Source organism: Aplidium turbinatum, chromosome 3 (genome assembly GCF_918807975.1).
Source record: "Aplidium turbinatum chromosome 3, kaAplTurb1.1, whole genome shotgun sequence".
Taxonomy (NCBI): Eukaryota; Metazoa; Chordata; class Ascidiacea; order Aplousobranchia; family Polyclinidae; genus Aplidium; species Aplidium turbinatum.
Window position 1 is genome coordinate 29790343 of NC_137474.1, and position 24547 is coordinate 29814889.

General features: G+C 38.2%; 1 protein-coding gene across 1 annotated transcript in view; it reads left to right on the forward strand.

The window, feature by feature from the left end:
* The window catches only part of LOC145767083 (uncharacterized), a 65242-nt gene that overhangs the window by 17284 nt on the left and 23411 nt on the right, over positions 1-24547 (forward strand). Inside the window, exons 6-14 of the mRNA XM_082578830.1 lie at positions 1246-1316; positions 2407-2485; positions 4310-4405; positions 5109-5213; positions 7897-7977; positions 15707-15883; positions 17407-17505; positions 18370-18465; positions 19356-19475. Coding sequence (XP_082434956.1) covers positions 1246-1316; positions 2407-2485; positions 4310-4405; positions 5109-5213; positions 7897-7977; positions 15707-15883; positions 17407-17505; positions 18370-18465; positions 19356-19475 — 924 coding nt within the window. The remainder of the gene's footprint in view (positions 1-1245; positions 1317-2406; positions 2486-4309; positions 4406-5108; positions 5214-7896; positions 7978-15706; positions 15884-17406; positions 17506-18369; positions 18466-19355; positions 19476-24547) is intronic.

Below are 24547 nucleotides of genomic sequence, written 5' to 3' on the forward strand. Positions count from 1 at the left end.
TCTTGAGCTGTTTCACCTGGCTTGCGCTTCATTTCGCTACAGAAACGGAATCGCTCCCTCACGATGAAGCGTTTTGGGTCGAATTGTTGAGCCATGTAATTTGTAATTTCCGTCATGGTGAGATCGTTGACTTCCTTTAGGTTTGTTTCCTGCGCAGCCAAATTTGTTAACATTTTGTAGATTGTGGGTGGTTGATTGGTGAAGAAAACCTGCGGCATTTTGTCTTGTGCCATTGATTGTGCTGCCACAAGGGTGTTAAACCTCTTCCAATAGTCTGCCCACAGTTCAGTGGTGGCATCGAACGTTACGAAATTAGGTAAAGATACCTGCTGTTGTATTTCTTTGGCGTTCTTGGTTGGCAATTTGTTGTTGCAGGACTTCGATCAGTTTCTCCATGTTTTCTAAACTCCTGTAGAAATTCTGTAAAAAATCCTGCCGGCGACACCAGTTAAATAAATGTCTGTTGTATTTTTAAACATTCACAATAAAATAAACAATAATAACAGTAGTAGCTAACCAAGTGAGAAAACCATTTACCTCTTGTACTTACTGACTTATGTGCACAAAAACAACTCAATATATAGTAATAATAATAATGTTATGGTTTTATTTATTGTCGCTCTACAACAGCTAAGGTCTTTTAGCGACAGGGCTCATGTTTAATTTTATATCAGGTTTTACGATGTTATCACATTATTACCCGATTTATTCTCACTGCGTTACGCAAGAAAGAACACAATCGGTACCGTTTTTAAAGTCTTCGGTTTGACCCGACCTGGAATCGATCTCAGATCTACCAGAACCAGAGCCGAAGACGAAACCACCTGGCCACTGAACTGGTTCATCAATATATAGTAAGAAAGAAACGCAATACCATCAACTTAGGAAAGGAACGTGGTACAGAACGCTTAATTGATTATACGCGCAATGCGGTGGTAATCAATTCCAGCGTCTGTACCAGAAAACGCTGAATGTAATTATGTAGTGAGGCAGGTCACAAGTTACATAATATCAATGTAAATAAAATGACGACAATAAGAAAAACCATGCGCCTAAGCGCACCACAACAATAAAAAACAAAAAGCAGGATAATAACGTGTAAAATAGAACGTTTTCAGATCGTGTTAAATTCGTTTAAATTTTGTGCATTTTTGATATGAATAGATAAATAACTTCAACAACTAGTCAACTGAATTGGCATTACTGTTAGTTGGATACCATTTAATGTGCCCATCTTGCTTGCAGTAATGTGGAAGCTTCTAATTGCAGCAGCTATTTTGCTGGCAGTAATTTTTGGATTAACTGGACTGATCAAGGTAAGCTAGGTAGAAGGTAGCTAAATATTCACATCTTTGATGCGCTTCAACAACGCATTTTAAGAACTGCTCTCTATTCAGCGACACTTTGTGGATGAAATAATTCCCAGACAACAACAGAAACTTCGCTCTGTCAATATCGGTGACCGGCGAGTGTCAGTCGTTTAAAGCCTTTACAAGTATGCGAACCTGCCAGGAATAAGTTCTCAAATAAGCTTTTTCATTCACTGAATAAACTTTCCTACAATCAATCTATCGTCCACAGTAGGCGACACTATGTCAAACCATGCCTACCTAGAGGTAGCCTACTAGAACTGTAGCCTACGGACTATGACTAGGACATAACCACCTAGAGGTTGCCACGGTCAAGCTGATCTAAGGTGTGGTCATTGCACCTGACTAGGAAACTACACGTTCCTAAAGCTCGTGACAAACTGCTACCACCACAGAGAACTCGCAGCGTTAGGCAGAAACAAGTCGTTTGCATCTACGTTTGTGCAATAACACCAATCATGTTGCTGAAAGCAAAACTCAATCAAATATATGATCTAAGCAGTGCGACCAAATTTTGACTCGAGCATCAAATTTGAAGGTTAACGTGAACATAATCATAGAAAGACATCTTTGAAGGGTTTAAATTCAGTTTTCACGAATAGAAGCAAAGACCAACCTACTATATTATGTTATTTTGCTCAAGTAATTTCTGTCGAATTAGTGTGCACGAACATTTTGCAGTTTATGTAACGATTACGAATAAAATCGGTTTTTAAATATGTTGCTTATTTTCCATTTTCAAAGGACGTCATTCTTTCAAACTAAAACGTTATTTTTTGAATATAGTAATCTCTCTGACTGCAGTACAACCTTTCTCTGGAAAATAAAAAAACTAATGTGATATAAGCCAATGACAGCAAGATTTTTAGCCTTCTAACTGACGTTTGTTGTAGCCTACACCGTAAGATACAGAAGAAAAATTTCTATGATAATAGGCCTACCGTACCTTTTTTAGAATGTTCTGTATTCCTCTACAAATTTAAGATACCGTACCGATTAGCATTATTCTTTTGATGTAGCCGTTTTTACTTTGCAGTCAGAACAAATCGAAACCCTTGCAAGTGCTGCTGCTGTGATTTCACCAAATCAGTTCAGTGGATCCGGTGAACATAAAGGTAGTTTTCATACATAATTGTCAGTAAAACTATGTAAAAACCTACCTATCTGCTGTACAAAACAATTAACGCTACGCAAGCAATTTTATTGGGAGTGACTTAAGTTCTATTTTGTGGAGAAGATATTTAAATATAATATTTTCCTGTTTGTAATAACATAGAAGTTTGAGAAATTTTGTTTCTTTTTCTATGTAGCCTAGTTCTTTTTTATAATAGACCTATTATAACCTACTTAGTCATGGAAAAAAGATGCTGTGCATTCCACGTAAATTTAATTTTGTATATAGGCTACTGCCAAAAATCACAAAAACTTAAATCCACAGCATAAGTTAAACCTGAGCAAAGCTGTAAAGATTAGTTCAGTTCAGTTTATTTTTTGTTTTTGTTGGCGAAAAAGAAAGACACAAAAAGCAAAAACACAATAAACACAAATAATTCGCACAACAAGGATGGCAGCGAAAGACCAAAAGGTCACCAAAGTCAGCTGCCACCCAAACATTTAAACAAAAGACCCAAAATTAAGAACATTAACACATACGGTATATAATATATAGCACAATACCAGCACTTTAATTTGTAAACATTAACAATGGAATTAACAATACATTAACAATGGAATAACACAGGGCAACAACAAAAAAACTGTGTAGAGAAATAAGCGGATGATACGTTTCAGGAGTGATCATTGCACAAATTCTTTAATAAACATTTATACTTAAATTTAAAAACATTGTAGGCTAAGACTTTTCTTTTATTTCTTTTGGTACTTGATTCCATAGTTTCACTCCATTAAAACATAGCATCTTCTTACCAGAGTTTGACGTTGTAGAAGGCAAATATAAATCATTCTTTTGGTTCTGACGGGTTTTATGATGGTGAATTTCGTTTACAAAAATAAAGCAGCCAGCGAAGGCCCGGGGCAGCATTTTGTGCACATATTTGTACATAAATTATGCAGTCTCTAATTTAATAATATCGTCAATTCTGAGCACATTAAATTGGTGATAAAGAACAGTTGTATTTGTTGACCTCGGCAAAAATAAGCAGGATCGAATGAACTTGTTTTGTAACACTTGTAGTGGAGCAAGCAATGTAGAGTTTGCTCTTCCCCAATTTATAATCGAGTATTGAATCTTGGATTGAAACAAAGCATAATATAAAGTTTGTAATATTGTTAAAGGGGCAATGTATCTCAGCTTAAATGCTATGCCGCAGATCTTTCCAAGCTGCTTTCTAAGATTAATAATATGACTATCCCAGTATCCCATGTCAATCGCTCATCCAAAGTTACACCTAGATATTTTGTACATTTCTTCCTTTTGATGGATCGGCCACTGATGGACAGACTAAAATTTTCTGCTGCACTTTTTTTGTTGCAGAGGATCATATAAGTAGTTTTACTATAATTTAATGAAAGTTTATTGGATTTCATCCACACATCAATTTTTTCTATTTCTCTATTGACATTTTTTTGGAGAGATGACAGGCATATTAGTTTAGTTAGTTTAGTTAGGATATGACAGGCGATTAGTTTAGTTGCAGAAGTGTTTGCCGAAACTTGTTTGTTTCTGTAGTGTAGAGTAATAGAAACAGAAAATGAAATTCTTCAAACAATATGTTGAGCACTAAGCACCATAGCCGTACATCAAGCCAAGGTCGTCTGACATAGAACTCCCACCAGCCCAAACACTTTCCATACGCCAATACTGTTGCAAGGGTTACAAAAAATAGGCTATGGTTTTGAAAGGAGTTTAACAGGTCTTCATCGACTAAAAAGCTAATTGTCTTTATATTTTTAACCGATTGAAATTGCTTTGCTTGCAGACATTGGAGAGCTTGAGGACAAAATAGAAGAGATTGAAAAACATGCTGTTGCAGATCGAGCAAAAACAGATAACTCAACGGACACCATCATGACAGGTGTGAAGCATGGTCCTATGGTAAATTTGAAAACGCAAAACACATTATTTTGTAAGCTCACAATTACTACTATGGAAGTAATTGCCAAACTGAAAGAAAGAAGAAAAAAAAACATGGTAGGCCTAATGTTTCTTAGTGTGTAGTGTCGAAATGCTTTTCGAATCGAAACGAAATGAAAACAGATTAAAAACAACACTCATTTTCTAATAATAACCAGTAAGTTATTATTGTATACGATTAGCCTACCATACTCAACTTGCATTGGCGATAACTTTTTAGTTTGCTGTAGATAGGTTGTGAACTGTTATTTTTCTTGTTTCGTGATCTGTTTTCAAGCAGTTCTTATTTTAAATGTTTGACAAAGGCTAGATTAAAATTGTAGGCTAACCGAAAATGTTCGTAGGCGTTTTAAAGACATGATAAATGCCGTGATGCTGCTTGCTTTCGTATAGGCTACTTAAAATTCGTTTGAGCAATCTCACCATCAAATTAGTCTTGTATAGTTTTTAGAAAGCTGCCATGTAGCTGCCTACTGGAAAAGGTTGTGTTATACTGTAATTTATTCGCCTGCTAATCGGCTTGCGTATAAAAGAAGCAAATTATGAAATTGAAAAAGACTGGGACCACCAAATGGACTTTGTTTTATGAATGAGTTTATTTTTGGTCTATCTAATTAACTGAAGCTTTTACTTTTGTCTTATAGAACTCAAGGCGATACGAGCGTTAAATGAGGAAATAACAAAAAACATGTCTTTACTGCAGGAAGAAAATAAACTCCTACACAATAACCTAGAAGCCCTCTCAAAAAGTAAGACATTTCTTTTCTAATGTGTCTTTCATTCCTTAAAAATCTCTTAATGGTTAGATTAGTTAGGCTATGGCGTCCGAATATTCTCCAATTTTATTTTTATCAAGTTTTATCTCAAATATTATCCATGATTTCCATGTCCTACAAGAAGCTGAAGTCAACATAAGCAGGTCAGTAACTGGTTGAATTACAAGAGAACAAACGTTATGAAAATTATTCTTTTCTTAGTTAAAATCAATTCAAATATTTGTAACACATTAAAACAAAAGGTAGTTTTGCATATAGGCTACGTAGTGTGCTATTATCAAACACTGCGTCTACATCGAGCTGGATTTCTTTTTGGCATCTTGGACTGGCAACGTATGAATGAGAAACTATATGGACCATAAAGAGTTAAAACAGCCTCGAAATTGCTGCGGCAACTATTGAAAAAATGCAAATTATTAAAAAATTATGTTTGCTTTCATATTTCCAACTTTCCGTTCCCTGGAATGAATATAGTGTTCGCTCCACGAGCCATCCTCATTACAAATGAGATCTGATCGTAAGAAAGCGCCTTTCCTGTTTCTTTTTTTTTTATCTCAAACTTTTTTAAATGTAGGCGAACATGCCAATTTCTAAACTAAATAACTTACTTAGGTCACAAGCGCGAAGTGCGCGTCTTCTCCCTTCTACGGTTTACTTTGCCATATAGACAATTGTTATTTTCGCTGTGATGGTCAAAATAAAAACAACTGAACTGAACTACAATAAAACAAGTAGCTAAATTTGCTTTCCAAACGCGGTCAAATATTTTTCAAATCGAAAAAAAATCTTGCGAAACAAGTTTAGCCTATCTTCACACTTTTTGTTTTGAAATAAAATACAAAATGTACATGGTTTATCATAAACTTGGTGCTTCGTTGCCTCCAACCCTCGACGAGAGAAGGAACTTAATGATGATGACATACAAGCAAACATTGTTATAATATTTCATGACATACAAACAGTACCTGGCAAGGCCTATGAGAGGGGGGTACGGAGGGTACGGCGTACCCTTGAGGGCCCAGGACTGTGATTGTTGGGGGGCCCGAAATTGTGATTTTATAGTTTACGCGCAAAATTGTTTGGTTAAAACCATCCTAAACAACTAAATTCAAGCATAAAAGTTGTTATTCTTTAGTCCTGGAGGGCCCGTAATATAGAAAAATGGCCCGAAAAGGTAATTGAATGCATTGCGCGCAAATGAGGGGCCCAAAGTGGTAATTTAATGCTTTACGTGCAAAAATGTTTTGTTAAAAGCACCCTAAATTAAATCATAAAAGTTGGTTATTCTCTTGTCAGGGGGGCATAGTATAGCAAAAACAGGGTTGAGAAAAACCCGGCTTTTTTCGAAAAGCCCAACCCGCTAGGTTCGGACATTTTTGGGCTTTTTTCTGTTTTTTAAAAACTATTTGAAAACGGTAGTTTCGCGCTTATTTCACTTCAAAATGAATTTCGGAGCAGGAGCCGGAGTGAATACTGTCGGAGCAGGAGCGCAGCCGGTGTAAAAAAAAGTTCGTTCACCTCTGCTAAGCATGTGGTGAATGCAAAAGTTAATGAAGAAAGTTTATTTGTCAGATGATTAATTTGATTATGTTTTAACAAGATGTTATGTTTGATGCTTAGTAAAGAGCTTGACTTGTTGTACCAGATACCGTACGTATAACCCTCAGTAACATTAACGGATTTAACATTTTATATTAAACACATAAAAAAATAAAAAAAATACTAAATTTAACGTTTTCGACACCACATCTCATCAGGAATAACTATAGGCTACATCTAAGAGAAATAAGTAAATGAATTTGAAAATTTTACATTAAAGCTGTAGCCTACAAGCGACACCTCTCAACAGCACCATCAACAACTGACACATGAATTCAATGCAGGATACACGAATTGGCGAGGGACAGATCACGTGATATGCACAAAACAAAACACTAAATAATACTTTTATTGCAGCCTTATACTATTATTGCACACAGATGTTCAATTCTGCAGTAAAATGTTGTATGTTGTGCAATATGCCTAAGCAAACATCACACGTTTTGCCCAAGACAAAGGGAGTCCGAAGTGAGAGGGGGGGCCCGGAATGACTCTTCGTAGCCTTAGTAAAAATTTCTCTCAGAGGCCCTGGTACCTGGGGGTTTTTAGAACCCAACACTTTTTAAAGTTATATCTGCTCCCTTGTGTTTTCACACGTTGTGGGTCTAAACTTACGGCTGATAGTGGTACTTTTTTCAAAAAGCATTGCTTAGGCCCTTAGGGTACGTGTTTAAAGGATAGAAAAGTAAAGTTGTCAGGGCATTTTCTTTCCGTACTGTACTTCTCCAATTAGCATTTTGTAACTGGAATGCAGGTAATAATCGGTAAAACGATAAAATCCTTTTTTTGAAACCGACAGTTGTCGCTTGATAAAGTTGTGTTCACACAACACAGTGCTTGTTTTTGTATCATTGAGTAAAGTATGACGGAGAGTTTTGTTATGGGTGATTTTACCCTGTAAGGTTTTAATCATTTGGTATATCGTCGACAGGGCCATTTTAATTAAAGAGACTTTCACATGTATTTACATTTATACGCATGCTTGTCAACGTGGTATTTAAAGATAAAAGTTTAATTAAATAAATAAGGTTTTGATGAAATATTCTCTACACGACAGGCGAAAATAAATCTGTTTCACCAAAAGCACTTGGGCCGAGCGTCGACGAAATTGACGATTTGAAGGAAGAGTTAAGAAAAAGTAAGTTATTGCTGCACAGGCCAAAGTAATGCGTAGATAAAAATTTTATTATTCCTTATTCATGTTTAAGTTTGGTTTTGAATGTTTATTCTCTGACGACAAAGCCTCTGATAGGTTATTCCTGGCAGTTTTGCATAGGCCAGTGCTACTCTAACTGTGGTACGCGTACCGGTGCCGGTACGGAAGCACTTAACTGCCCGTACGCAACCGTTTTGAAAATAATTTTTTAAGTATTGCTTTTGCGATAAGATCATAATGTGCTTTTCAGTTTTCACAATGCTCATAAATTGTTTTTCTTTCTCGGCATAATTTCTGTAGTTTCTCATGCTGTTGAAGCGTAAATTTTTCAAACAGCAAAGCGTGGTCGTATGGTTATTCGGCTAGAGATGGGCAGTAGCGCGCTACTTTTTTCCAATGCAGCGGTAGGAGATGGCGCTACTTTTTTCAGTCGTACTTCTTCTACCGGCTACTTTTCAATTTAAAGTGGAAAATAATTAATCGTTTTTTGAGTTTTGACTGAAACACTGGGGCATAAAAATCAAATTCTACTTAGAACGTGTATTCTATGACGATCTTGAAATCGCAGTGTAAACGAATGTGGTCTTGAAAGGTGATAACATTCGTTTGCAAGGTCATTTGATTTTACAAGGTACTTGAATAGAGCTTTCCAGTGTCAGTTCTGGACAAAAATAGCGCGTAGAAGTAGCGTTTTTTACTTTTGTCTGCGTAGCGGTAGCGCGCTACTTTTCATCGACTGGTAGCGAGTAGTGGTAGAGCCGCTTTTTTGGCATATTGTAACAGTAGCGATAGACCGCTACTTTCAAAACAGAATAATTATGTTCACCTCTGCATGAATAATAGACTACCAGTTTTAAACCTGATTGATTCCGATTCGGAAAAAAGTTATATTGGCTGTGTCAAAGTGTTTAAAAAGGTGATGCATTGTGTTGTCTAAAAAAAAATTGAACAAATTTTTTAGACAATACAATGCATCACCTTTTTAAAATATTCTTTCTGGCAACAGATGATGCTCGTCTGCCCAAACCGCAATATGTCGTTTGCAGAGTAGTGCTCAATGTAGCGCCAGAGAGCTATGTCTCTGACGTCACGTTCCACGTCGTTAGAATTGTTCCAGTAAGTTCTGGCCTTTGAGCACATACCGAGAACTGCTTTGCACGTCTCGGTAATTCAATTCAGTGATGAACCTTTAGTATGGCGCTATGCCGAATTCCAACCATGGTTCATCGTTAAGAGACGTTTCTATTCAAAACATTTAAAAAATTATAACTAAGCCAAAAGAATTTTTGAAATGAATCGAAACCAATTAAAACTTGCGCAACAACAAAGGTACGCCAACAGACACTCTCTTATACAATGTTTACGCGCATTTTACATGCCCCGCTAAAAATTGCAAAAATTCGATCACCGAACCACGTTGGAAAACTGTTAGTGAAAAACTGTTTGTGAATTTTCTTAATCTAGGCTTGTAAAATCAGGATTGGCCTTGATATTATCAGCTTTTTTCCTTTGAAATGTGTGACCGGTACGCCGAATCACATTAAGACCTCTGCCGGTACGTTGTACTAGGGGAGACCGGGGAGGGTTGTTACAGTTTTCAGTAAATGTAAGATTTCTTTCCTACTATTTGCGCAAAGTTGCTGCAAATTTAATACACTATTGCTACATGACTGGTTGTTATAATCGCAACTTTAATTATTTTTTAAATTGAGCTTTAAAAAAAATATTTGCATTTACATACCTATGAGTCAGTTGTAACATCTCACTCCAGTATCGGGGTGAGATGTTACATAGTATGGGGTGAGATGTTACAGTTTTTTTTTAGACTAGTATCAGCTATTTTTTATAAATAAGAAGTCTACTTTTAAGAGAAAACATCTAAAACTGATGTCATATTTAACAAAGTCTGTCAGAATTTATTGAACACCCAAGTTTAATTGAAAAAAAAAAACAAGAACAAACAAGTAACAACATCACCAAAAACAATGCATTATAACTGGGTGTAGCAAACACACAATCTCTACCCAACTAGGCCTACTCATTGCAGTTTTCAGAGACATATTGCTTTTCAAAGTCAGTGCAAGCTTCATGAGACCAGCCTTTGCAGTGTACACATTGAATCCATGTTTCTCCTGATGCAGAGTTTGAGTATGAATCATCGCACGCCATGCAGAACCACTCCTTTGATTTTTGGCTGCAACTCTTCTTCAAAAGGTTTCGCTTGGCTTGTTTGTTGTGGCCAGTCTTTTTAGCTTCTCTGATAATGAAGGCATCTTCTATTTTCTTTTTTTCGGGAGTAGAAGTAACAACAGCAGAATAACGTTTTCGAGAAGTATGTTTACCTACTTTTGCTGGAGCTTTTGGAAAGGGCCGAATTGAAACCCGAGATGCTGTTATGCCTTCAGGTAAATCCTCCAATTCAACATATGCTGTTGCAGTTTAAGGCATTTCAGATGCTGCACTGGTAGGCTACCTTTCACAGAAGATGAAGGGGAGCATAATTTAACTGCTTGAGCAATTTAAAATTAAAAAAATTTATTATTTAAATACCAAATTAAGTAAATTTTCTGGTAGGAGAGAGATGTTACACCTTGTAACAACTCACCCCTATGGCGGTTGACTGAATAATGTCTAGATATGTCAAACATTTGATAATCAGCTCCAAAATATTTTTAATTAATCTAAGCTACAGCACTTGAAGCCTACAGTAACTTTAAAACCAAAAAGGTATCACTCCTCTCTTTATAGAAATCACATTTTCTTTGACAATGTAAAAATTTACTTAGGCTACCCTAAATAGTTTGAAGTGGCAGTGGCATAGGCTATTTGTAGAGGTTTCGAACCACTGACGCAGAGCCGGTTAACGAGATTGGCTGAGTGAAGTTTCCAAAGCTGTTGTATGTGAATTATTCCATCCACTGACTAAAATTAATGATGCTATTCCACCCACTTGAGAACAGTCCTGAATTACGTTGCTCAAGCATGATGCAAATTTTACAAATTTTGTTATTGCAAGTGTGCTTCAATATATGTTACAGTAGCAGTAGTAGTTGATAAAACAAAAGTGGAATAGTAGAGTTTCAACAAACTAAAATTTCCAAAAGAAAATAGATAATGCAAAATTTGAGGTTCAAAAAAGCGAATAATTTGATAAAGGTCTTGGGGAGCTTGTCCCAGGAAATTGTTTGTAACTGTCACTTTGTTTTGATTGCTTTCTGTATATTACATGGACGAAAAGTGTTGTTTATTTTAGACGCACACTTTGCATTTGACCAAATTCATCAAATTAAAACAGGATTTCTGTAGTTGGGGAGTTGCACGGTCTAACTTAAAATTGAAGTAAAATTGAAAAGATTTTTTTTACCATTACAGGAGGTTTCAGTAGCTAATATGTTCACGACGTTTTGCTTAACCTTGCATTGTCATTCAATGACATTTCGAAAATTTGTCTAATGTGTTCCCACTTTCTCCTAGAGAATTAAAATTTTGACTCATCTCTCTATTACCTTGAAATTGTTTAGTCTAATAGACAACTAGTTGAGTGAACAATGCGTTTACCTTAGAGCAGTGCTATTCAACCGGGTATACTGTATACCCAAGTGTATACCAGATCAAAACTAGGGTATACAGCTGGAGAAGGAATACGAAGGGTATACAGCTTAGATCTGTGATAACTAGTGGAAGTCACAACAGAGACAGCAATTGGCATACAGTAGAATTCGCCTATAACGGCACCTCTAGGGGATTGCAAAAACTGACGTTATAGCCGAATTGACGTTATAGACGAACTACCGCAAACTATTCCAAAACTGTCTTTTGATTAAAGAAAGAGGTGTATAATCCAGTCAGGTTTACTGTGTACCACCAAACTGACAAACATCACGCAGAAAATACAGTAAACAAAGAAATTGTTTAAAAAAAGTAACCTACAGCGAAAAGTACAGGAAATTTGCGCATTATACAGCTCGTTACATACAGTAGTAGAGAAGTTCATTGTTTATTAGCAAAAAAGGCATTGATCTTCAGCTGTTTCGGTTTTGACACGGATTTCTCTACCACATAGCGTTCAGCTTTTACTAAATAATGTAGGATTTGCTCGCTATTGTCGTGACATCAAAAGTATCGGTCTAGTTGTCTGATTGACTTCAGGGCTTCTACTGGGGTTGAAAAGAGTTGTTTAAAAGTCAGCTGTAGAGCTGCTTTTTACTCGTGATACTTTTTCACGCGAAATGTGATGTAACAGGCGAATTGACGTTATAAACGAAGCCGTTATAGGCGAATTCGACTGTATTTGTAAACTTTTAACTGGACCTACTGGTGTGCGGTTATTACTCGCCAACCTGCTTTGTGCTTTTGAAACAGATACGCTCATTTTGGATGCGTGTGCCGTATGGTTCGCATTTGACTTTGGGATTGATGAGAAATACAGAAATTATTAAAAGCCCCGTCTTTCGGCATACAGTTGGACGAAAGCGCTGATGTAAGCAGTGAGTCTCAGCTGATGGTGTTCTGTAGATTTCTGGACGTAGAAGCTAACAGAATTGTTGAACATTATCTGTTCTGTCAAACAGTTGGAGAAAGGGCAACTGCTGAAGCGATTTTCAAGAAAATGGATAAGTTCTTTGAAAAAGAAGGGTTAGATTGGTCGAAATGTAAAGCTGTCACAACAGATGGCGCTGCAGCTATGCAAGGCTCACAGAAGGGTGTGGTTAAGAGAATACAACGACTGTCACTCAAATGCGTAGAAATTCATTGTATTTTTCACCGCGAAGCATTAGTAACGAAGAAACTCAATCTGAATCCAGGTGAGGTTGGTGGTCAAGAACATAAATTAAAGGATGTTCTGCTGGAAGTTGTGGCTATTGTAAATGCCATTTGAAAAAGTGCAAAGCAACAGAGGCTTTTTTCAAAACTTTGTGATGAAATGAGCTCCTCTTCTAAAATCTTATTCTGCACTCAGAGGTACGATGGCTATCCGAGGGAAAGTTCTTTCCCGTGTGTTTGAACTTCGCGAACAATTAGGGGCATTTTACACCGAACACAGAGACCCAAGGGCTTCTACGTTTCGTAACATATTCTGGATTGCAAAACTGGCATACTTGGCGTCGATTTTTGATCGTTTGAACCAAGTGAACATCAGTCTTCAAGGGAGAGGGGTGATATATTTTGGTCAACTAGCAAGATCAATGCGCTGAAGATGAAAATTGCACTCTGGAAAGAGAATGCTTTGTCGAGGAACATCAATGACTTTCCTGTATTAAGTCAATACATGAAAGAGTCTAGCTGGGAGTTTGAGGACGTTTCTACTGAAGATAACTTGTCTGCCCATATTGTTGGTCACCCGAAATTGCGTGCCGACAATTTGACTACGTATTTTCCTGAAAACAACGACCAATGTCTGGAAGCAAACTCGTGAATTATCCAACCATTTGAAGAACCAACTGAGGATGAGAAATTATTGGAATTACGGGCTGATTTAAATCAATAATACTCATTCCGAGAAGTGGATTACACAGAATGTTGGGTTTCTCTTCTTGAATTTCCCGAATACAAAAATCTCGAGCAAAAATCCATTGATGTCTTGGTGCAGATGCCTACCACTTAATTGTGTGAAGAAGGTTTTTCCAGTCTTGTTGAGATCAAGTCAAACAAACGAAACTCGATACTTGACATTGATTCTTTAATGCCGGGAGGAATAGAGAAAGAGCTAACACCACGTTACGTCCAACTTGCCAAAACAATGCAACAACAATAAGCTAGCCATTAAATCAACTTCAATTTTGACGTTTTTTGCACTTTTGCATGCGTAGACTAGTTTCTTGTGCCCAGTTCAAGACTACTATAATCACTTTAACAAACAATTAATTAATTATTAGTTTTTTTTACTTTCTGTGCACAATTAAACATTGCTATTTGTGAGGTATACAAAGTTATTAAAAGTTGAAAAAAGGTGTACCACGGACAAAAAGGTTGAAGAGCACTGCCTTAGAGTATTGCATAATTTTTTCAGTGTTGAGAGGCCTATACCCATTAAATTCTATGTTGAACACACAATTGGCTTAATTTTATCGGTTGGGTTAATGCAGTGCTTCTCAACCCCTGGGTCACGACCCAAAACTGGGTCGCCGTTTCATTTGGCTGGGTCGCTGTGTGTAAGATGTGGTGATAAAAAATAACGTCTCTTGAGCAAAGTTAAAACTGCCTAGCCTACCATTACTTCAGTTTTCGTAATTTTCACTATTCAAACTACACCGCAGGTTTCACCCAACGATTTTGCCACATGCATTTTGCCGTGAAGTGTAGACAACAGTAGGCTACACACTAGACTAGTTTGGAAGAAGAACTTTTATTCTGCAAAGCTTTTGAAACAACAACACGAGGCGAATATATCTTTGCTTTGGTCGGCTCATTTATGAATGAAGAGGGGTTAGAGTGGGCCTGAAAACTACAACAGCATTTTTGGATTTCAAGAGGAGCTTATTGACATTCAGCGCAACAGTGTATTGATAAACTGTTTTAAGAAAGAAACATTTGGTCAATTTTGGACAAAAGTCAAGAATGAAAACACTGTTGTTGGCACGCACGCAGTAAAAACTCACTTGCCATTTCTTACTACCTGCTTGGGTGAGAGCAGGTTTTCTACGCTTACTTACACCAAAACAAAGGAGAGAAATTGTCTTCAAGATGAAGATGACATGAGATTGACACTGAGCAAGATAGCTCCTAATTTTGACAAGTTGTTGAAACAATACAAAGTCAAGGCTCACATTAATTAAATTCGACATTTTGTTGTTATGTTTAATCGTGGTATATATGAGTGTGACTCATTTTTTCATGCTTACAAAACATTGTGCGAAACGTAGTTTTGGAAATAGGGTTGCCAAATCTTCACTATTAATTTAACCTTAATTTTTGGGTTGCCAGAAATAAAGGTTGAGAAGCACTGGGTTGATGAAAAGTGATTGAGCGAGCAACCAAAACAAGAAAATTGTACAAAAGCGGAGAAATAATTGCGTGAGTTTTTTTGTGAGAAGGGCACGTGCGACTCCGTGGATCCGCTACTGCGTTCAAATGATTAATTGAAAAAGAAAGAGTTTTGTAGAAAAATCAAAGTTGCTTCCACTGAGAGCAGTAGCGTTGACAAGGTCCAGGGACTATTTTATTACTCTGGCTTGGAAGGCAGCCAATGAAAGTGCTTTCATGTGTTTGCGATAGTGTACCGTAGCCTATTTACATCGTCTATTTGATTTGGAGACAACTCCTGCTTTGATAAAATTGGCTCCTTTCTCGATGCACTTTGGAGATCTATATTTGAGTTTCTTAATAAAATGTTTGTTTTTATTATCGTATTTTGGGGGCCCCCAGGAGTGTCATTGAACCTTGGCCCAACCATCCTAACGGTTCTAATATAACCTGTTGCTAAGGATAAAATTTAGTAGCAAAAATGTTTTAACCTTATACTCATATGGACAACAATAGTTCACTATCCTTATGTTTTTCTCTGCGTTTTTGAAGCTTTTCAAAAGTAGGCTACAACTAGGCTACTTATTGATATTGTTTATTGTAACCATTAATGTTATCATTACTCGGCTTGCTTCATATAATTTTTATGTAACCAAATTATTATTTTTCGTTTTGTAGTTAAAATAACTGACCTAGGGCATTATAATTGTTGTAATTGCAATTGTTATTTTCAAACGATATTTTTCAGCCTCTGAAAAGCTCACAACTGCAGAAAACACCTTGAAAGCATTAAACTCAAGTATATTTCAAATCAACACATCGTTTGTAGAGTACAAAACCACAGTAGAAGCAGCAAAAGCATTAGAAGCATTGGAAGCAGAAAAAGCATTAGAAGCATCAGAAGCAGCAAAAGCATTAGAAGCATGTAAGTTTTGTTCAGACTTATATTGGAAAGTTGATGACAATTGCTATTTGATTTGAACTAATATTATTTCGAAGTCATTAATTTTTTAATAGTCCTGAAAGCAATGTTATCACGTTGTACTTATTAGCCTCCGAAAAGCAAAAGACAACAGATAACAACTTGGAGAATATAACAACTTTTTGTAACGTTAATTTTAAATTAGATTCATTTAAAAAGGAATCAGAACTTGAAACTGAAATTTACAAGATGCTTCAAATAAAAGAGCGTACCCCAAACTCAACAAACAATTATTTGCCAGAGGAGCATCTTAGTATAATATCATGTTATATTAAATTAAGTTAATTCATGTTTTACAGTCGTTTGCTTGGAATTCCTATATCATTGCACTCGCTATCTGCGATCTTGTTTTGTGACTACATTCGAATACATATAAAAGATTGTTAGCAGCTTTGGCATCTGCTTCTTCAGTTTTGTCTGCACTCAGCTTGTTACCAATTGTAGTCATCTCAGTCATTTATTATTATTATTGTTATTCACAGTCAGGGGCGTTGACAGAAGGGTCTAGGTGGTACTTTTGGACCCGGGCCCGGAATATTTAAGGGCCCGGATTTAAAAGATTCCCCGCGACTTCAAACATTATCAAGATCTTAATATAATCAGATCTAAAGAAATTGCCATCAGAGGTTAAAACAGCCTTTTCAGCCGTCAGATGGTAAAGTACTGGGCCCACTTCAGCTCTCTGGTGGTAAAATAGCCATTTCAGCCAACAAACTGTAAAATAAGAATTTAGTCTAGCATAGGGATTTCTTTAACCAACAATATTTAGTGAAATAACCGAAATACGAATTTCAAAATAAACAGGCTAATGTTTGTTTAAACTCAAAAACTGAAATGGCACAGGTAAGAAGATTGCTATCCCTATTTCTGCACTAAAAATTAGAACAAAACCGCTTTTCAGATTGCAGCAATCAGCAAATGTTTAACCTAGGCCCAAAACCTTTCCCAAATCAAATTGAAAACTTTCTGACCGTCTGCACTAACTTTGCTGTAAATTTCCTTCTGGTGAGCCTAGAATGACCAGTGAAACATCAATAGAATCGGGAAGTAATATTCTAACGCCATGTGACAAATAAAAGTTAAAAAATGCAACCGCTACCGTAGGCTACATAGAGATAGTAAGTTTTGAGATTCGGAAAATTTTAAGATTGCGCAAAATTTGTTAAACGACCATGCTTAAACGACATCAATAAAAGCTTGTACACAACCTTTATATTCACAATTAACATTGTCGATGAAGGAGGCCGGAAATAAAGTGGTACCGGGCCCGAGAAATCCCGTCAACGACCCTGTTCACAGTTATTTGTTTTTTTGTTTAGACGTATTAGGCTATTTTCTGATGAGGGCAGAAGGTCTTGCAGAAAACGTTTGAGGCTAACATGTTATGTTACTTTCATTCACCCACTTAAGTTGTTGACTGTCATCTGTCTACTATGTGGTTTGCTAAAATTACGACTTTCACATAGCTAACTTGAAGAATTTAAACACAAGTTTAATCCAACTCAACACATCGTTTGTGGAATACAAAGCTACATCTTCCCAACGTATACAAGCAGCAGAAACATGTAAGTTTTGTTAAAAGAATAGCCAAAAATTTTGCGTTGTTTCTTTACAATCTTTACAATAACAAAATCTAACTGGAATCTAATTTTTACAATTAACTCTGTATAGAACATATTGATTAATCGAATGTTTTTGTAGATGATCGTTACAAAGCTTCTAATGAAGCTTCTAATTTATTCTAATAGTAACCTTGGTCTATAAGCCATTGGCTTTAAATTGATCGTCGATTATCATGCTCAGATAATTTATAACAAGTCAAGAGTTGTTGGCTATACGAAATGTATCTCCTTCGTTAAAAAACACGTCTGTCTTTATCAACTGTGTACAAATGAAAATGCAGTAATACCTTTATAATGATTCTTGTTGCTCTTCAAACGGTGATCCTTGTAACTGCTGTAGATTTTCAGTTATGTGTCATATTTACGGTGCAAACAAATTATTATTGCTGCTATTATATGTCCTTGCTGCTTTAAGCAATAAAAAAGCTTAAATGTTTTTAGTATTGACCTACTGCAACGACCTGATACCACACATCAATCGTAGTGACAAAAGCACTGACAACATTAAAATAAATTGTTTCCTCTTTATTTCTCAAACCGTGGTTTGATCATGTATCATGTAGAAGTTTTTCTTTTCAAACCATAAAAAACGACAACCATTTACTTCGTTTGGCTGCATGAAAAGTTTGGTGTTCACCAGGCCATAAATATGTTTTATAGCGCTAGTTGCAACATTCATCTGATAAAAGTGAAAGTAAAAGCAACGATAATCAGGTTGATTTATTGCTTCACTAACGTTTCGCGCACCATGACAATGCGCATTCTCAGATATCTATCTTCTGATCACTACTCCTGTTTCTAATGCAGCAATAACCGCATTGGAAAGCAAGACAGCTGAATTGGAACAATTGCTATCTTCGCTGAAAGCTGAAAGTTTTGCAAATGATACTGCTTTACGGACAGGTATTATTAAATATAACATTGTAACGCCCAAGGCTTATGTGGTGATAAAGCTGACGTGACTTAAAAATATCAATTAAAAAAGTTTTGTTTTTATGACGCAGCCCATACACTGCATTTTTGTTTTCAATTTGATCTCCATTAATACTGTATGGCATACAGTATTAATGGAGATCAAATTGAAAACAAAAATGCAGAACTAGCAATCATGTTTCGAATTTTCCCAAGCAATTTTAGCTACACATTCATTAAGCTGCGATTGTTTGTTGTCATTCACTCTGGAGTTGTTTGTTTGTAAATCCTACACAATTCGTGTGTAGAATTCGATTCAGTCAACAACTTATTTCAGTCTTATTTAAGTTAATACTTAGTTCTTTGTCAGTGTTGTTGTTTACATCTTTTCGAGTTTTATCGACCAAAACAAAGTCTTTTGCTCCGTTGGTAGACGGGCATTGCAATTAATGAATACAGTTCTGCGGTCTGTTCTTCAGCATCACACCCATTCCTGTCACAGCACAGTAGACCAGAAAAGTCCGACGCCCATGCAAAGACGGTTGAGACCAAATCAGTGAACCACCTCTGTCTCAGTAGAGACAAGCAGACAAAGCACTTCGTAGAGTGGTTGCTGGTATCAAACTGCCAACTTTTTAATCAGAAGAAAAACTTTCATGAAACATTTAATTTTACTACGTAGGCCTACTGTAAAATCAAGGTAGAATAATATTTTCTATATTCTATTATAAGTCAATTTTTTGTACTAGATTAGTCACACGTTGAGCAAAGTTAGTAAAAACTTACACTTCCAAGCAAACATTTACAAGATGGAAATGTCATAAACCAGATTCATTTAAAGTTATTTTTAACTCCAAAGTGTATTTTGTGATATATTTCAGATATAGACGGTAATACAGGAAGTATAGCCTCTCTTGAAACCACTGTGAACAACTTCATTACTGTTACATATAAGGAAAATTTCAATCAAATAGCCCTTGGTATTGGAAGACTAGAAGATGGTACGCATAAAAAAAATTCAAACAGTTTCATAGCAAAAAACTCTTCAACAAACTCTGCTGTGATTTTGGTAAACCTAATATCCGCGATTTTGCTAAAAATGATTTTTTTACATTTTTCTACGTTTAAAGATTTAATGCATCTCCTGACAAAAGTTGGTGCCCCAATGTAGAATGATTTTCAAGATAATTGGTGTGTAAAACCTAACATATTCTAATTGGTGCAAGAATAATTTTCTAAAACCTATTATATTCGTCTACTCCAACCACCTAACAGTATATCTTCCCGTGACAGGCAAAATTGCAGCAGGCCACTTCACCACATCTTACATCTCTTTGAGTTGGGTGAAGTGGATTTAAAAGCGTTCGATAAAGTAGATTGGGCTAAAATATTGTTAAACACTAGGTAGCCTACACTTGATTATGTAGCCTAAAAATGTCCGTCCGAACACACTAGCTTTCCTTTTCATTAAATGCCGTATCATTTACGGCTCGCCGATCAATTTGATTTTTCGTAGCCCACTAGTGTAGCGTACTGATTGCTTAATTGACTATACGGTACGCTAAATAGCTTAACTTGCATACGATTATTAAGATTTTAAAGCAGAGGCCCGGGAGTACGCTACCCAGTGTGTTTGGTCATTTCTAATCAACCGTACCAGATGCTGTGTAGCCAATGTAGTACGGTAGTCTTAAATGAAGGCATGCATGGTAATAAAGTAGGCTACCAGCAACTGATTTTAAATCAGCGATAGCCTTTAACCAGCAGGCTTCTGTGATATCAGCAAAGTAATCTACAGATTACAATGACGAATTGATACACAGTTCTGGGCCATGTGGGCCATGGGATAACTAAAACAGTAACAACGCCTTGCGACTATACGTGCAGGCCTAACTAGAAGTTTGGTTATTTTAATAACACCATTACGGGTCGAAAAATAAATTTAGTTAACTTCCTGAAATTTTATGACTGTGATTTAAAACCAACACATCACAGCAAGTAGCAAAAAATTCCTTGAAAAATCAAGAAGGCATCAAGATAATGACTTGGTTAAATTATAAACCAAGGAAATTGCGAATGTCAATGCCTCCATTATATCTACTATACAAGCAAAGTAATCCACAGTTTATGCCAAGGTACTCACACTAAACGTCAAATTAAAAACTCTGCAAAGCAATTTAGTAGCCAATTTTATATTAGGCTTTATTATTCAAAATCATGAAATTATAGTGGGGTCAAAGCCAATATTTAGCTTATATTAGGCTTTACCATACAAAAGCATAACATCAAAGGTGGGCAGTAACTAGTTAAATAACTAGTTACTTTTTGAGTAACTGTAACTGTAACTTCGTTACTTTTTTGAAAAAGTAACGATAAGCAGTAACTAGCTACTATTTTAGCATTTTTCAACAGTTACAAGTTACAGTTACTTGATTTCCCAAACAAAAATTGGTCGTTTGTTTTTCAGTTTATGGCATTTTTTTCTTAGTGGTCAAATTATTTGTTTGGGAGAGATTATAGGCGTTCGGTGACAAGAAGCGAGGTTATGTACAGAGAGGACCTGTGTAAAGAGCCACATATGATTTTGCGGGCACCAGCGACAGAAAGGAGGCCGTGGGATTTCAGTGAGGTGGGATTTCGCTGCGTTCTATACGGATTGATGTCTGTGACGCCACAATCCTTCGTTTGTTCCCCTACTTCATTCATTATATTAAGTTCCTTCCTCTCGTTGAGGGTTGGAGGTAATGAGGCGCCAAGTTTCTCTGTTGTGAGATTTTTCTACTGCAATTTTGTAATTAAATCCTGACCAGTCTTTAATATCATTAGTCCAAATTCTTGGTGGTCTGCCCCTATTTCGTTTGCCGTTCATTTTTCTTTCTAGTAGTTGAATAGAATGTCTTTGAATAGTCTTTGAATAGAATCATTGGGAATCATGTGGCCAAAATATTTCAATTTTCTTGATTTCACTGTTTTTAGAATTTCCATGTTGGTTTGTATTCTAGATCAGGGGTCACCAAACTACGGCCCGCGGGCCGGAACCGGCCCGCGAACTGATTTCATCCGGCCCGCCACGTGCTGCGGAAATAACAGCTGCACTACAACTGCTAAGGAAAAAAGTTACCGTACCAAACTTTTTGTAAAAGATTAACGTTGCTGTTGAGATACACGCAACCTGCTAATGATTTTTCCACATTGTTTCTTCCTATGACATCACAAACTTTGTTGTTCAAAACACCAATGTTTCATCAGTAGTCGTCGTCGTGTAAGCCTCTGGGGACGAGGGTCTATCCTTTTACCACCCCAGATTCACGATGTTCCCGGACTACACTGGAAGGCTACTAGAGAGCAGCCAGTCTTTGGTTTTATCATCCATGACACGCAGACCTTCCACTCCGTTTGGTGGCTTGAAGATAGAACAGTCATTGATGATGTGGTATGCGGTCTGTTCCTCGGCACCGCATTCACAGGAGGAGGAAGAGGCCATTCCCCGATGGTGCATGGTTGAGCGGAAAAGCCCAACGCCCGTACGGAGACGGTTGAGGCGCACCCATGCCTGTCTTGGTAGTGATTTTATCTTCATCTTTGTTTGTGATTTTATCCTTCCATTTTATCCGTTTTCCTACAAAGCTGTCTGTTTTTAAAAATTTTACGTTCTCCTTTTTTGTAAAGCGATTTTTTTTTTTGTAGATTGTGGTTATATAACTTTGAAAACAAGTAGACGAGGTAGTCAGTAGCCTACTCACTACTCAACGGTCGAAAACTCGAAAGTCGAAATAGATAAATTGCACAGCTTCAAAGACTTTTCAAGATAACCTAGCCGGTGTTGATTTTACCTCCCCGTCTTCTGAGTCCACTAGTTTAGGCTGGCCGATGAGGAAGCAGGTTCCTGTAAGTGGGCACCCAGTCCCACTCAACCCAGATGGTGAAGCCTCACCGGTAGACTCTGTAGCTTTCACGAACTCGTTGCTTCGTCATGGCGACGAGTGTCCGATTCGTGATGCCACACCACACAGTGGCTTACCTGTCGCATGCCACGAGTCAGCTCCACTACTGTATATTTGAGGTCGAATAGACTCCAGTTCGTATGCCCCATTCGCCTCACACTCCCCAATCTCTACCCCCTTCTCTGTTCTATTACGTCTTGCAGGAGGGCATCTCAACTTTACCGAGATGTGCAAGCTTATCAGGGACACTTGCTAACGTTTCATCTTTCGCGTGCCGAGTTCCTGATCACTTGCAGCAGGTGCTGCCTCGTTCTCCCTCCAGCTTACAAGCTGTCAGGGGCCCAAAAGCACTGGCAATCCTGTCCGGAGGGCATTCAATTGCCAACCTGCCTTCCCTGGCCAAGCAGTGACCAGACACTCACAGAGAGCCGAACCAGTTCCCACAGGAAGACCAAGCCTGGGCTTTCTTGTGCCGCTGCTGTCAGGCATGGGAAGCGCCGGCCCTGGACCGCAGGCACATCGGTTGAGGGGTCTTCTTCCCTACCTCCTCCTTTCGAGATTATAAGATCTCAAGTTTTCTATTGCCAAGGCCGCGACAGCTGTCCTACACCCTTTCCCTCCAACACCATACCGAAAGCTATCCTTTCTCGTTCATCCTCTTCTCGAGCAGCAATGAGTTCACCATGCTCCGTTTCTGGTGATAGCTTACCCGATCGAAATGCTTTATTGGTGCCCCGCCAGACGTTGGCCGGATATGGGTCGGAAAGTGGGGTCTCTTCTGACTCATCAAGGCTGCCAAATAGCGGATTTTCTTCTCACTCTATCTCGCTTGCCAGCCATAGCCCAGACGGTCACGGCCCTTCTGCTGCTGGCAAGACGAACCTCCTTTCTCTAACTTCCATGCGCAAGTCGTCCTGCACCGAAGTCGTGGCAGTGGACTCGCTCGACTTTTCCAGGTCAACTTCGCCTTCTGCTCCTCTACTCCTTCCCCTGCAGCCGGCGACTTCCACCGGAACTGAAGTTAAGGACTCCTTCAGCTTATCCAAACCGCTCAAGCAGACTTCTCTCTCCAGACCATCTCAGGCCTCCTTCCCGTGCTCTTCTCCTTCTTCTGATTGCAGTGTCATCTGTCCCACGCAACGTCAAAGATCGACGCTGTCTGCCGAGGCCCAACCTTTCACTCCCTCCAGTTCAAATCTTCCAACTTTTCTACCTTCTACCCCTACCTCAACATTGACTCGCTCCCAAAATGACGCCATGGCATGCAATCAAGCCACCAATTACCTTGTACTCCCACAGACTACCTCAGAAATGTCAACGCACCTGAATTCTCAACGATCCATCCAACGCTCTGCTGAACCGGTTAGGTAAAGTCAGATGAAGAGTTCCAGGCAGGCCCTTTGCAGTTTAGTGAACCTTTCCTTAGCGAATGGGGTAAATTTTGATCGGTTCTGCATTGAATTGGAAGAGTGGACCGCTGGCGCTTCGCCACCCAAGAGGACTCGTCCTCGCAAACCACGCTTCAAATGTGGCGCCCGGACTCGTGCGGCTCGCCGTCGTTCGAACGGGGGTTCTTCTCGGTCTGATGGCGGGGGTTCGCGCGGGAACGGAGCCCGATATCGTAGGGGAGTGGAGTTGCGAGCCGCCTTCTCGCGGGACGCGAAGGGAATGGTCCGTCGGATCATTGAAGGAAAGAACTGCGACCTTCACTGCGAAATTCCGCCTCAAGAAATTGAGGAGAGATTTCGACGTGACATGACCGCTCCTAAAGCTGGGAGTTGCTCGCAGATGCCTGAGTGGATGAACGCCCATCGTTACGAGCATGGCAATGTAAACCTCTCTCTCATCGATGACGGTAAAGGTCCCATTACGGCCCGGGAGGTGGAAGCGGTCCTCCAGTCGCTTGATTTTGGTTCCGCCCCTGGTTCTGACGGATTGTCCTACGGTTTCTGGAAGACCCTGGACCCAATAGGGGGACTCTTGGCCAGCCTTTTTGAGATCTGCCGGATCAACCGCGGCGTACCGGACCAATGGAGAACTAGGAGAATCACATTCATATGCAAAGATCCTGAGGGTGACCTGCATGACATCAGCAACTGTCGGCCCATCTCCATCTGCTGAAATATTTA